This window comes from Pagrus major, chromosome 17 (genome assembly GCF_040436345.1).
Source record: "Pagrus major chromosome 17, Pma_NU_1.0".
Lineage (NCBI taxonomy): Eukaryota > Metazoa > Chordata > Actinopteri > Spariformes > Sparidae > Pagrus > Pagrus major.
The window spans coordinates 6,210,230-6,224,674 of record NC_133231.1 but is presented as its reverse complement, the minus strand read 5'-3'; the positions used below and the strand labels follow the sequence as shown (position 1 = coordinate 6,224,674).

Below are 14,445 nucleotides of genomic sequence, written 5' to 3'. Positions count from 1 at the left end.
AAGTAATAGTACAGACCCCTTTTGATATCCACCCAGCAGGCACAAACATACAGTGGTGACCCCAGCAGCTGGATGCACAGTATGTTTGACCTGAATGGATATTAGACGATGGTACAAAACTTCTCTGTGTGTTTGTTGAAGCATACGAGGAGGAGAGTGGTGGTGTGGGAGTGGTGTGCCACAATGGATTCTACTTTTATCAATGACACAAAGGCGGTGCTTTGTCAGGTGCTACCAGTACCAATTTACTCAACTCAAGAGGAAACCCAACAGATATTCTCATGTATGTTTGTGTATTGTTAGCCATGATCAGGGCCATCATACTAAAGTATGTGTCACAGTTGTGACCAGGGTTATTTATTTGATTTATTTCATTATGTGTTGTGTGGTACTACATTAAGCAATACTTCAATAATTCTGTCATCATTTGACTTGTCATTAAAACAACCCAGGGCGTAGATTATTATGGCTAATGTTAAATAAGGTAATTTCATTGATAGAATTCAGTTTTTTGTTACAATTAATTATATTTCATGTCAATTCATTTGCATGTGACCAGCTAAGCTAGGCCTTACTAATGCAAGTTGGGACGCTAAAGACACTTTGGTGTTTCCATGATGCTTTGAACTCCCTGTTAGAAGAGAACCCATAGCACTGTGGACCTCTGTTGGAGCTAGTTGCACAAACATGTTGTATGATAGAAAGTGTTGTAGAGTCTATTATGTCTAGTGTCTGTATAATTTAAGGCCTAAATAGTTACCGACCCTGTCCTAGGCCGCCTCAGCGATAAGACCTGCCTTTCATCTGTAGCAGTCAGTGGAATGATGACTAACATAAAAAGAGGAGATCCAATTTAGTGGAGAGTACAGGGGAAAGAAGTTTTGGAAACTACATGTATTCCTTGAAGGCAACATTATGTAGAAGTTAGCATTTTGTGCGCTTTGGTTTCAACACATCCACTGTTGTGAATACAAAACCCAGGTCTGTTACAATCTGTGAGATGTAATGTAGGTGCTAACTACAAACAAAACTCATTACATCATAACAATGTTATGTCTGAAAACGTGTATCTTGAAGTAAACATGTATAGTATGCAGAAACAAGTGATACAGGGGCGGAGTGGCTGAGTCAGAGACACCATTCACCCTATTATGAGACACATCAAAATGATTTTGAAGCTGTTATTTTAAGGTAAAAAATTTAATGTCGCTTTAAAATGCATTTACTTATTTTTTATTTAGCCCTCATCACACCAGCTAGAGTGCATGGGTGTGAGTAGCTTGAAGCTGTAACTCATTCAGGCATGTTACACAGTTTTAAGCAGGTTTCCTGGAATACAGACTGAATGAAGCAGGCAGTTAATTAGAAGATTTTGAGTTTTCACTGTCTTACATCTGTTTGCAAACTTGTGCACTGTATTTTTTCCCCACCATTTTATACGATTGTCCAAATCCTTAGTGTAAAATGCATCACTGTAGACTCTTGTGTGTTTGTCATGTAGGGAATAGTCAGTATATTAACAAGTAAGTGATTTTGGAGTTTTTTTTTTTATTTCACAGCAGACATTTTGATGTGCCATAAAGGTGTAACTAATTAAAAATTGAGAGTCCCAGTGTATAAGCTAGCATGACCAACACCAGTGCCATACATCATACACAGCTAAGTAAACAATTTTTAATGTTACTTTTATTACTACTTAATATCTGCTATGAAAAAGGCCCAAAGTCTGAATCCCATTTAGTTTGGCTAGTTCCAGGGCTTCAGTATTGAGCACGATCGCTAACTGCTACTTAAGTTAGACTGAGCCATCGTTAGTGACATAAGCTACACCTGTGCTTCTCCTGCTTTAACGAGACACAGCAGTGTGTATGCTGTATGAAAAGGCTGTTGAAGGGAGATAAAGGGTTGTTAGAGGCCACAGTAGCCCCTAGAAGACACATGCTGGAGTGAACTGAATAAAGTAAGTTTTAATTTACCCAAAATACAAAGCAAATTAGTCCTAAGTTAATATTTCTATATGGCTATGTGCAATGTAGAAAGGTTTGCTCCTGTCTACAAACTCACAGAAACATGTTTCAACTCTGCAGCACTGTGGATCAGTTAGCCTGTTTTAGCTTAATTTTGTTGGTTTGGTAGGCTACTTTATGTTTCATGTGTCAGTGCTCTCATCTATGTTATTTTTACCTGCAGCAAAAAGCTTTTTTTTTTTTAGCAAAAAAATCTCAGATAAACTCACTGTATGAGCATATGGCAGCTAAACAAAGCTAGCACCTGGCTTAGGCAAATAGTAGAGCAGCTAGCGAATGTTACCTAAAGTCAGATATTTTTCTCCATGGTTTGTGGAGACTAAACCGGAACAAAGAGGGGACTGAATATTGGACTAAGTAGTTGTCAGGAGGCCAGAAACTCAACTCCAAATGAATTGTAACGTTGCTCTGTGTCTGTTAGATTTTTAAACAGACAATTATTGGCTAGTTTTAGCCAAATCTTGTCAGGGCTGTTGGTTGTTAGCTTGTTGTTGAGCTCCTCCACTGCCAGTGACTAATAATTCAATTAAGGAAATGTTAGCTTTTAGTGAAGAACTAGGACATTGTGTTATCTGGCTACAGTATGATTGTTTAAAACCGAAACACAATTTGAATTTTATAATTTGAAATTGTTTTAGATTGGAGGAATTGGAGGAAGTAGCTAATGCCCCTTTTTTTGTTGCTATTAATTTACACATAAGCCAGTTAATACACCGCCATGTCTGCTTTCTGTTCCAACATGATGTGTTAAGGGTGAAAGAGGAGTTATAGTTGCGCTCAGACAGTTTGTGGCAGATCCAGACGCCGTGTAGAGAGCTTGTAGTTCACCCTCGCTGTTGATATGTTGGCTCTGTCATACGTCCAACAGAGAGACTCAGGTTACCGGCTGTGTGTAGCTGCTCTGGTGCGGCCCGGAGGTAAGAGAGCTCCGATACGCTAGCATGGGATGGGACAATGGGCAGCGTATGATTACTCGTCAGCAGTGTCACCTACATTTGACCGTGTTTGACTGAATAAGTAAACCCTCAGGAATGGGCACTGTGTACCAGCTGCCTGCTGCCACTTCTATTCTTACTCCACTTTTATTTTTTATCTTCGTCTTCATGCCTTACTTAGAAACTCATTTGCTGTGTTTAAGTCCTCTGTCTCTTTACTCTCTACTTAAACTGTTTATTGTTGCTCCTCAAGATGTATCTCAGTGTGTAGCTTAGGATGACCACAGCCCCTAAGAGGTGAGTGAGCAGAAGAAGTGACCTCATACAGAGGAAGGGAAAGGTAATCACTGGTTATCTTTAACAGCTCTTCTCAGTGACCTTGTCTGTCGATAGAGCAGTGGCCCTTAGACCATGTAGTGGCCCGGGATCAAGCTCATGTCTCTGTAAACGTCTGAGTGTAATGGGAGATTAAGTGCGAATAAAACATGATTGTTTGTAGTCTTATTTCCTTGATCCTCGGAGACAGTGGCTTTACCTCTTGTATCACAGTCTTCATCACTCTGTTATCAGGCCCTCTGTCAGTAAATGAGATTTGGTGGGATCTGTTAAACAAGGCTACATACTAATCTCTGCTTGGTAAACACACAAAGGCTGTGACACAATTAGCCCTTTAATCCCTCAGTGGGTACAATGAGGGGCACGCCAATGGCACTCTGTCTAATGTTTAAATGGCACCGAGAATCACTCACACAACCACACACACGGATAGTCTTCAGGTGGTGTGTGGCCGATACATTTGGGCTCTAAAGTTCTGGTTGTGGGTAAAGGAAGCACATTTATCTCAAACACAGAGCTGTATGTGGTAAAAGGATAGCGCTGCTCAATAATTCACAAGTGCTAATGAATGTTGCAGGGGATATGTGGGGCGAAACCAATTCTAATCGCCATATTATGAAGTCAGCCCAGTGTTTAGTTTCCAAGGAGACGCTCAATTGACATGTGTCATACAAAATGCATGTGAAGAGTCCATGCAGGTTTTTTCAGTGGCCTCTCAGGACTTGTTAGGAGTTAAGGATCTACTGTATAAGATCAGGTGCCATCTATAGGACACAAACAGTAACACAATAGACACAGCACAGACAAAAGCAATGGATGCTGGGCTCTACCAATGATTTCCTTCAGTTATACAACAGAGAAATAATAATTGTGTGTATTGGCAGAATCATTATCTAACTGTATGGCTCTTGGGCGTCTCACCTTACGACTGTCCTGATATAGAAACACAGGTGCAAATGATTCATTAAACGCAGGGGAACCTGAGAAAGTGGAATTAAGTGATGTTCTTAAACTTGCAAAGCAAATTTGATACCCACACCCCCTGTTTTGGGAGAGGTGCCGTATCAAAGGAGGAGCTCAGCTTGGAAGCTTCTGAGGTCATGGCGTCTGCTTTTCCTTTCAGAAACTCACACACTGCCCACGGCTGAGGTTATATCACTTAGTCAGCCGATAGTGGGAACTTATTGTGCAAGTGTGATTTTGAGCCCAGGACTGAACACACATCAGGCTGTTGGCAATAAGAAGAACAATTCTGGTACATGAAGATTGTCATCTAAACCAGTGGTTCTCAAAGTGGGTTCCAGGGCTCCAACGGGTCCCTTAGGGGAATCCAGGGGGTTCCTAGTGAAAAAGGGGAATAACTTATTTTCACTATTATTCCACCCCTACGTAACACAGTGACATAATGTATGACTATTTTGGTTGTGGATTTCATGCACTTTCTGTGATAAAACTCCATATTTTCGGATGGGGGTTACCTGGGACAAAATCTTTTCGAAAAGGGGGTCCATGGTCTAATTTGTGTCAGTTTAGGGGTCCTTGTCGTGAAAAAGTTTTAGAACCACTGCTGTATGCCAAGAGTAATATACAAAACTCATACATTATATGAGTTTGTCTGTAGTAGTTTCACTGAGACATTTAAAGTCATACAAAAAAGCATGTTTTGAATAATGTAAGGTTATGTATAGTGTCCTTCAGTCAATGTTTTTTGTGATATCGCAAATTGGCTTATTGGTGACATACAAATGCTGTGGTGTGTTGCATTTGTTCATTCTGTCTCCATGTCCATATACAAATAAAAATGAAATAAATCAATAAATCTTACAATAACCTTCTTTATTATAGGTCACCAAACCATTTCTTTTTTGCCTAACCTCTGTCCTTCCCATTCACTTACAGGAAGTTGCACCAGCAGTTTGAGTCGTATAAGGACCAGGTTAAGAAGATGGGGGAGGAGACTAAGCCGGCTCAGGACCAGAAGAGTGAAGCCCCAACCTGCGGGATATGCCACAAAACCAAGTTTGCCGATGGCTGTGGCCACCTCTGTTCATATTGCCAAACGAAATTCTGTGCTCGGTGCGGAGGACGAGTGTCTCTGCGGTCAAATAAGGTAACACTGGCTTGCACGCTAGGTACTCTCCATTTATAAGGACACATATACACACAGACATGCACATGCAGATGTCCCACCCTCAGGCACATTTCTCCCTACGCTACTATTTGAAATCCACGGTTATGAAACATTGCAGTGAAATCATAATCTGGGAATTGAGCCAACGGCGTCTCTAATGGCAACTAATGTTTTTCAGATTATCGGCATCTACTCCAGTCAGACTCTCGTCATGCCTGTATTCAAATCCTGTTTACTTTTATGTGTTTCACACATGTGATTCACAGCTGTAGATGTGCTATTCATTTTTACTGTAAGTTACAGTTGTTCTATATGACCACTGGAGGGAACTGTTCCTCCTTTTCTTTTCCCATAAAGGAACCTGGTGGCTGCTTTTGTATAATGTGGCACTCCAGTGCCTAACTAACCTCTGTAAAATCCTCCCCACAGACTAAGCCAAAGCTTTTAGTATTAGACTGCTTAAATTTGAATCATGAGCTGTTGCTGAGTGTTTTTATGTGATGCCATCCAATCCTCTGCTGTTGGAGTATGTGGCAGTACTACCAGGACCTACTAATGCCACTCACAATCTCTCTCTCCCTATCTCTCCTGCTCTCTTCCCCCTCCCCCCCGATTCCCTCTTCCTTTCGTTCTTTCTTTCTTTCTGCTGCATTCCTGCTCTCATGGAATTGCAACAGGAGGACAAAGTGGTTAGCAAATCCTTTTCTGCGTTTCTTGGAACTGTGTCTGAAACACAAGCATTGTTCATTGAATGCTGTGATATGTATACAGTACATGCACATACAGCAGCCAATCATGACATGAAACAAACAAGAAAAGTGCTGATTAATCTTGTCTGTGAGTCTGTCGTGCTGAAATAAACACTAAATAAACATAAATAAAACAAAAAACCTAAAAATATGTTTTTGATATAGTGCTTCTCAAACAGATACAAACATTGTTAAAGGGCAAAAGACAGTAAGCATTAGAATTAAACAGGATAAAGCCTCAACTCAAGGAATAAAACAGTCTCATAAAAAGAGCACTACACTGATTTTACACGAGGAACATATGTGTCATGAGGATTACTATGTAGACTGTCAAAACAGTTGTATAATATGCGTCTGTAGCTCTAGAAGGGGCTTCTGGTGATGTCATCTATGTAGGTGTGACCTTCAGACTTTTTTTTCTTTGAAGAACAAAAACCCTTTATTCAAGGGTTAGGGTCAACTTTATTCAAGTGCAATACTAAACGACTGAGTATCACTTTAAGCATAATGTTTGAATTCAAATTAGACATTACTTTAAACATTAGGTGGTAATGCACCTGTGCAGCCTAACTGGTTTATTATCACATCACTTATTTATACGATTTTTGAATAATACTTACTCCAACAAGCAGTTGAGGAAAGTAACTTTTCTAACCATATTATTGGCAGAAAGGGTTTTGATCAATATGAAATCCAACACCCGATCCAAACTATCCCAGTTCAATACTGACATGTAGTTGTAACAATATAGATCAGAAAGGGCTGGTTGCAGTATTGGGTACCCTTGGGGGTTATCTATATTTGTGTAACTAACTGAACAAACATAGTGCCACAAAGACACCAGATGAACAGATCATACCAGTCATATCATTGTCCTTGTCAATATATAACATAGATCTCTCATAGCTGCCTGTAACCTGCTTTGTTTTAGCTGTTGCCTACCAAACAGTAACTAAACTGTCTATAGACTACACTGGGGGGGAGTACGTACTAGCAGGTTTAATCCACTGGGAGAGACCTCTGCCCTGCTGCTCCCTCCATTGCCAAGACCCCAGTTGTACAGGCAGCCATTGTTCACTGGTAGATAATAGCTGGGAGATCGGTTACCTTGTTGTACAGATGGTGTTGAGGAATAACAGTGGCAGCAGGCTGGCGATGGCCAGTTGGGTCATTGGCAGAGAGGCCCTGGGATGTGCCACTGAGGCAATGCCCTCTGTTTACCTGGTGGTGCCCTGGTCTCCTGGCACTCAAGGTCAACTCTCTATATAGACTGTGGAAGCTCATGTTAATATAGTGTGTTCAAAGATTACACTTTCTAATGTAAGGAAACTATATACAATATATATCTATGCATCCTGAGATACAGCTGCAAACCCCACTGGAAGATGCAGGAGTAAACATTTGATCCCAGTCCAGAGGAGTCTATGTGGCTTATTTGTCAGCACTCCTCTATCAGTATGCTTGACAATACTGCCATATTTCAAATATTTTTGCAGATGTGCCTTCATGAGTTGAAAATCCAAGAAATAGCTTATACATAGACTTGTCTTCGGTAGGGGAGCAGAGTAAGCTTTTATGGCAGGATACAAAAGTTCAGATGACAACGTCAGTCAGAGAAATGGAGAGCCAGCATGCAAGTGAGCAGAAGAGGTGACAAGGGCATCAGGGTGTAAAAAGGGGTAGGTTAGTTCCATAGTCATCCTGTCATATAAACAGTCTGTTTTCTATCTGGTAATAGAAGCTGGTGTTTCCGGGCTGACCAGGGCCAGTAGGAGCCAACAGGGTCAGCAGGGGCCAGTGTAGGCAGGGTTTGGCCTTCAGCTGAGACCAGATGAAAAGATTCTTTCAGTTCTGTGAGGAGACGTAACTGAATTAACCTGATAGGTGACTTGGGTTGGTTGGATGTTTATTTATAGTCAATTATTTTGCATTTAATTATCTTTTCATTGCCATTTCAGATAAATGCTCAGTTGAAATGTGGATCTGGGCCTTCTGACAGGGTAGAGCTTATGTAGATTGTGGAATTGTAGAAGTAAATAGGTTGTTTTTGGACTAAAAATGTTGTTTTATGCTAACTGCATATTATTAACCATAGATTTGCAATAAAGTATACACAGTAGCCCACCAGGACTGTTCTGATATTGATTGTTCATACTTGTTGTCAGAAGAAAGAGCCTTTGATTACTCTGCCACGAACAACAGGCCACATTTTGGTAAACCCGACCAGCTTGTCTGAAAGCTTGTGTGTCAGTGAAAGAGGTGGTGGTGGTGAAATCTGCCCTTTTTCCATCCGTCTACTCTTTCCCTCTCTCACAGATGGTGACAGCAGTGGCGAGAGAGATCTTGTTCTGTGAAACGCCATTGAATATTTACAAGTCTCTATGTCTGGGGCAGCTAGCAGAGCTATGGCACGCTGGAATATGATATATAGGGACTGAGAGTTAAACAGCTGGTAAAGGAACGTAAGCTTGGAAAGATGGACCCGACTGAAGACTGACATCTCTGCTCAATAACCATATTTAGCTGAATCTATGACTCATATGATATATAATCACAATTAATCGCAATACCTTATCACAACAATCTGAATAATAGATATAAAAACACGTATGTTGATAACAAACACTGCTACCTGACTGTGCCAGGTAGCTTAGCCTCTACAGTAAATACACGAAGAACAAAGTACAGAGTGACATTTTTGGGGTAAAAATATCAAATGCCTCTGATATAGATAAATTGTGTGTCAGTGTTGTGAAGTGTTCAGAATCCCTGCTTGTAGCGGTGGAGCTCCCCACCATTTCCTCTGATGTGGCTTCAAAAGGGCCTGAGGAATCAACAGTCTCCGGGGAGGAAGTCATTTGTGATTAAAGCAACTCTTGAAGACGTTACATGTGCTGCTTAGCCCCCTCAACATTTTTGCTATAAAATTGAAGAGGAAGTACCAGAGTGCTTTATGGGGTCCTCCTTCAGTTTTAAACAGTATTTTAGTGAATAGCATGTTGTGGTAAATGAAATAGATTTGTGGGTCTCTAAACAGCACCACAGAAATCATTATCATCATTTAGAAGAGACCATATGGACTCTCTTCATTCCATATGTTGGAGAGTATACATTTTTTACTTTCCATTCTTGGTTTTGAAAATAGAAATTTGTAATTATTAAAATATGTTAAACATGATTTAATCCAAACTAACTATGGACTGCATGTTATATCAATGAAGATAGTGCTAGCAGCAAGTTAGAAACCCCCAGGATGTCATTAAATGTGATGGAAAATCACAGAAGTAGTTAATTTTCAGCTCATTTGCATCTTTGCTGCAGTGTTTGAAAACATATGGCTAAGAGAGTATTTTTATGTTTGCAGAGACATGCTCCTCTCTGCACTTTCTAAATTGGCTGTACACAGACTTTTACAGGGTGATTTTGCTACATTGTTAGCTGTATTTCCCCTTATGGTAGACAAAATGCTGCATATAGGAAAGATGATGAGCATAAGCTTACTCCAAAATGCTGTTTTCAGATAAGTTTGGAGCTTGATTTGGTTTGACAATACCCCCACTCCCATTTCTAATAAGATCCTAAATGGATATGAACATTGTATGACTTGCTTGGTGCCCGTTTATCATACATTTAAAAGCTGAAAGTCATCGAGTGAAAAGTTCAGTCATATCGTCTTGAATTTTCGAACAGACAGTCCTTCTCACAGGACGTGAACGCAGCTTAGCTCCTGACACGTTCACGATCTCATCTTGTAGCCTCTGGCCCCATGGCTTCGTGGTCCGACATGGAGAGACATAGCCTACATAACGACGACAGCAGCTGTGTTTGACTGAAGCCCAACAAATGGTCACAGCACAGACTGAGTCGGAAATGACAAAGTGTGCCTGTTAACGCGAACACAGGAAAAAGCAGTGGCGCGTTTGTCTGTCTGTCTATTGGACTGTGGGCTGTGCGCTGGGACGCGCCGCATATGTAATGAGCTCTCATCAACTCCGGCACCGCTCCGACTCTCTGCTCCAGATGAACTAATACAGCGGTGCTGGGAAACGTAACGTGATTTGACGCGTTTCTGCTCGGCTCACATGTTTTCTCCCCGTAGACCCGCTGACATTGAGTCCGGGATTGTTTACACGGTTTGATGGATCAGTGTAACGATTCAAGACTGGAATCCGGTGTTCTTTGAAATGAATCGGCGTCTTCAGATGTTGTAATTGCTGTGTTGATAGGAAGAGGAGACTGCGCTGGTTTTAATTGGATCGGATGTGGTCAGTTGAGTCTCCGGTGTAACCTTCACGGTGTTTCAGCAGCCGCTGTCCGGCAGTCAGGCAGGCTGTCCTGTTGTCTGGACTTGGAGCTGTCCGCGGTGCTGAAGGTCGGCAGTTTCTTCATTTTCAGGAGCAGCAGCTGCGGACAGTCGTCACCACATTATCAGGACTTCAACACGGCGATCTTTCTGCACGGGCACACTGGTTTCCCTCAGCGGCGCTATGGGTAAGCTGAGAGAGCATGAAGCTGTGACTGCATCGCGCTTTTTCACCGGTCATTTTGTTTGCCTGAAATGTGACCATTTCGGCTCCGCCGGAGAAAATGTACCGCTGTAATTCCTCACAGAAAACCTGTCCACGGACGCATACGCCCTTTGGAAGCCAGAGCATGTGTGTCAATTTAATGTTTTCATCGCAGTATTTTACCGAGATCCAATTGTGCTTAAATAAAAACAGAAAAACACAGTAAATGTTGTGTCAGTCAGCGCGCGTCATGTCTGTTCACATTTGAACACGTTTCTGTAGGTCTGAGAGAGGCCGAGGGGGTATGTGGGTCTGACACACCGTTTCTATGTTAAACCACAATCTGGGTTTCTACAGTATTTCCCCCCTCCTCCTCCTCATGTCTCTGAACTTCAAACAAGGAACATAAATATTCATCAAGTCTATTATTATTACTGGCGCGCACACTAAAATTAGAAGCTCATTAAAATGTAATTCACCACGTGCAGCCAGTGTTGGAGCATGTGAATGTAGGCGCTCCCCTTTCATTCTCATTGGCCGCCAAATGAATCACACCAAAATGCCCTATAAACTCTTTATTCTGGAGAACTGCCTCAAAAGCAAAATTGCAATTGCAGCCTTCACAGGACATAAAACAATACACATCAGTGTGTTCGTATAGGCATGTAGAAAACATGGCTCGAGATGATAATATCTATCTATCTATCTATCTATCTATCTATCTATCTATCTATCTATCTATCTATCTATCTATCTATCTATCTCTCTATCTATGTATGTATATATGTATGATTTCACCTCTCTTGGAATACATTATTCATTGGTCTACATATGCGTTGCATTAACTAGTTATTATTGTATTACTGTAATGTCTGTCACTGCAGCCCATCATACTTATGTAGCCCCCAGCTGGGCAGAGATTTGCTCTGGGTGTATTAGATAGTATCCTTATTGATGCCTGTGTGCTTAAACTGGACTCAGTCCAGACTGGGATGTTCTGAGGAACACTCCACTCGTCTAACAATGAGTCTTTAATGAGAGGTTCAGTTCACCTCAGTTCAGGTGAAGGAGAGAAACACTGAAGCAATATGATACCTATGACAGGCCATTTACTGCCACATCAATATTGCAGTATGTGCCATCTCTAGTCTTTTTGAAGGTATTTTTCCAGTATTTTTGCCTTTATTGCAGTTTCTGAATGGAGTCAAACAAATGGGTCATGGTAAGGTTGCATGCATCGAGACCACTGGCCCACTGCCCTCCAGGATGCCCATGTCATTTCTTTTAACTCTCAGATAAAATGAATGGATGACAGTCACTACAAAGGCCCCCTCTAGACAGGTTCCTGTGAAATCAAGTGAAGTATTTTAGCAAACGTATCACTAATACTGTTATGAATGAATGATTAAATGAATGTAAAAATGGAGCTGGCTTTCTATTTGAGCACATTGTGATATGCCGTGAAGGATACTGCTGATTCACTCTGGAGCCTCTGTTAAGTAATGTTGTAGTGCAGTTTAATGGCCACAAGAGAGAGCTCAGTGCTCTCTCTTACTGCATATCTAGCTGGCACAGTGTGTGTGCACTACTTCCCCAGGAAATTTTTGAATGGAGCAGGCAAAAGGGGGACATGTAAAGAACATTGCTGAAGGGTTATTTTCTATATGCGGTACTGTGCAGAATATGACTATTCACCACAAAAAAGGTGTTTTTCAAAATCTAAATTCCATCACCTTTTATGAGACAGGGCATATGGCACACATCATTTTGGAATAGATACATGATTAAAACTGGTCTGTCCTTTCGTGGCTTCCTTGGCTGGTGTATTTTTGCCATCCTCACTCCTCTAAGTAGACACACAGTTTTTGGAAGATTATATTTGCTGGTATCACTGAAAACACCTTCAGTCTGCAGAGAAAGTATTAGAAAGGAAATTATTTATTGATCCCATGGCACTGGGTGTTTGTTTCCCTTAATTCAGTGCTTCAGTAAACAGCCTATAGCACATTTAATAGAGTATATATCTTCCTGGTGTTTGCAGCGTGTGGTATTGGTAGGTTTTTAGCTTTCTATTTTTAGCTGCAGGTTCAATGACTATAAAATGTGCAAACACAGGGAGAAATGGCCCTGCCCGAGGGCTGCAGCCCCCAACCCCCTGCCTGCGCTCAGCCGTGAAGAGTTAAGCCGAAGGGAAGTGTGTATGTGTGTGTGTGTGTGTGTGTGTGTGTGTGTGTGTGTGTGTGTATTTGGAGAGTCTTGGGCAGAACGGCTGCAGTGAAAGTGAACACACCTCTGGCTGTTACAGCTGCTTGACCTGTGTGTGTGTGTATGATGGTGCATACATGCATCTGTTGTGGAGTCTCTGTGTCTATGTGGTCTGTTAGTGAATGAGGACCATCACAGTTTTCCATCAGTGTGGGTTGAGCTCACACTGTCTTTGGGCTGTGTCCCTAGATTGACTGTTTGCGGCCTCATGCTGTGCGATGTCTCTGCCAGTGTGACTAAAGACAGAAAAAAAAGTGCAATGAATGAAACAACATGTTTCTGTTACTGTCATATATCTAGTACTGGGATAAAGCATCATTAGAATTTCTCTTGTAGTCTGATTGTTTGTAAGATCTGAGAGTTTGTGCAGTCATTTAGAATAGCGTCACACAATGCTACGTCCCATTTCCACCTTGATGATGTTAGTTTAGCTAACTCTTTCCTATGAAGAAAAACCTTATAGCTTAAATCCCACATGTTTCTTTATCAGTTGATAAAACTCTTTAAGCTCTTTGGACCTTCTTAGCCCTTTCAAATCCCTTTGGATCATCTCAAAATGTATGATCATCAAGCTCAAAAAACAAGGCTGTTTTTATTTTGCAGTTCATGTAATGTTTTGGACATATGAGGATTCAGCCCGGCATTGACATTTTCCTTACTTGTGCTCTTCCTGTCTAATGCACTATATAAACATCCATTTTCATTCTGACTCTGTTCCAAAGTGCAAATCAAATCCAAGTATTGATGTCTGAGGCTCAGTGTGCTCAACATTTATTGGACCCATGCACGTTTTTGTTGGCCCATTTCTTTCTTTTTTTTCTTTCTTTTATTTGAATACTAGTATGCTATTAGGTATTCACTGATGAGATAAAAGAGCTCGACATGTGGAGTCCAAGGGCTGAGAACGTGGTTAATTATTATTGGCAGACTGAAGAGGTGCACAGAAACTGACTCTATGTTAATTGCAGTTTGGAGGAGTAAATATGTAGGTCATAGGTGCAGTTTCTGTGGAGGAACTTGGCTTTTTGATTGAGAAGGGAAGATATTAGTTATTATTTTATGAATAGAGCTCAAACTTAGAATGCATGTTACATTATGTTGTTTCCTTGTTGTTGATACATAATGTGTGAAGATACATTTCCTCCGACTGAAAAGGTTAATGTGAAAATAAAATAGGCATGCTATTTTCACCTAATAGTACTACTAGTACTATTGATTAGATTGTGGAAACTGTCACACACTGAATGAGGTTAGGTTAAAAAACAGGCGGGGTACATCCTGAGGTATAGCTTATGTTGCAAGGGCACAGATAAAATAACATGAACATTTTTCTAAATATAAGAAATACTTTATAAAAACTAAAATAGATTTCAGCCCATCCTCTACTGTCTGTTTCTTTGCATGGTTCTGGTTGTGACCAGGCTCAGTTCTGCTTCCTTTGATCATTGTTGAAAAGGGAAATCTTCTGCCAGAAAAAAATCAGAATCATCCTAA

At 41.0% G+C, this 14,445-nt stretch overlaps 1 protein-coding gene across 1 annotated transcript in view; it reads left to right on the top strand.

The window, feature by feature from the left end:
- The window catches only part of rims2a (regulating synaptic membrane exocytosis 2a), a 148,266-nt gene that overhangs the window by 23,164 nt on the left and 110,657 nt on the right, over nt 1–14,445 (top strand). Inside the window, 2 exon segments of the mRNA XM_073485080.1 lie at nt 5,198–5,408; nt 6,107–6,118. Of these exon segments, the coding sequence (XP_073341181.1) occupies nt 5,198–5,408; nt 6,107–6,118 (223 nt within the window).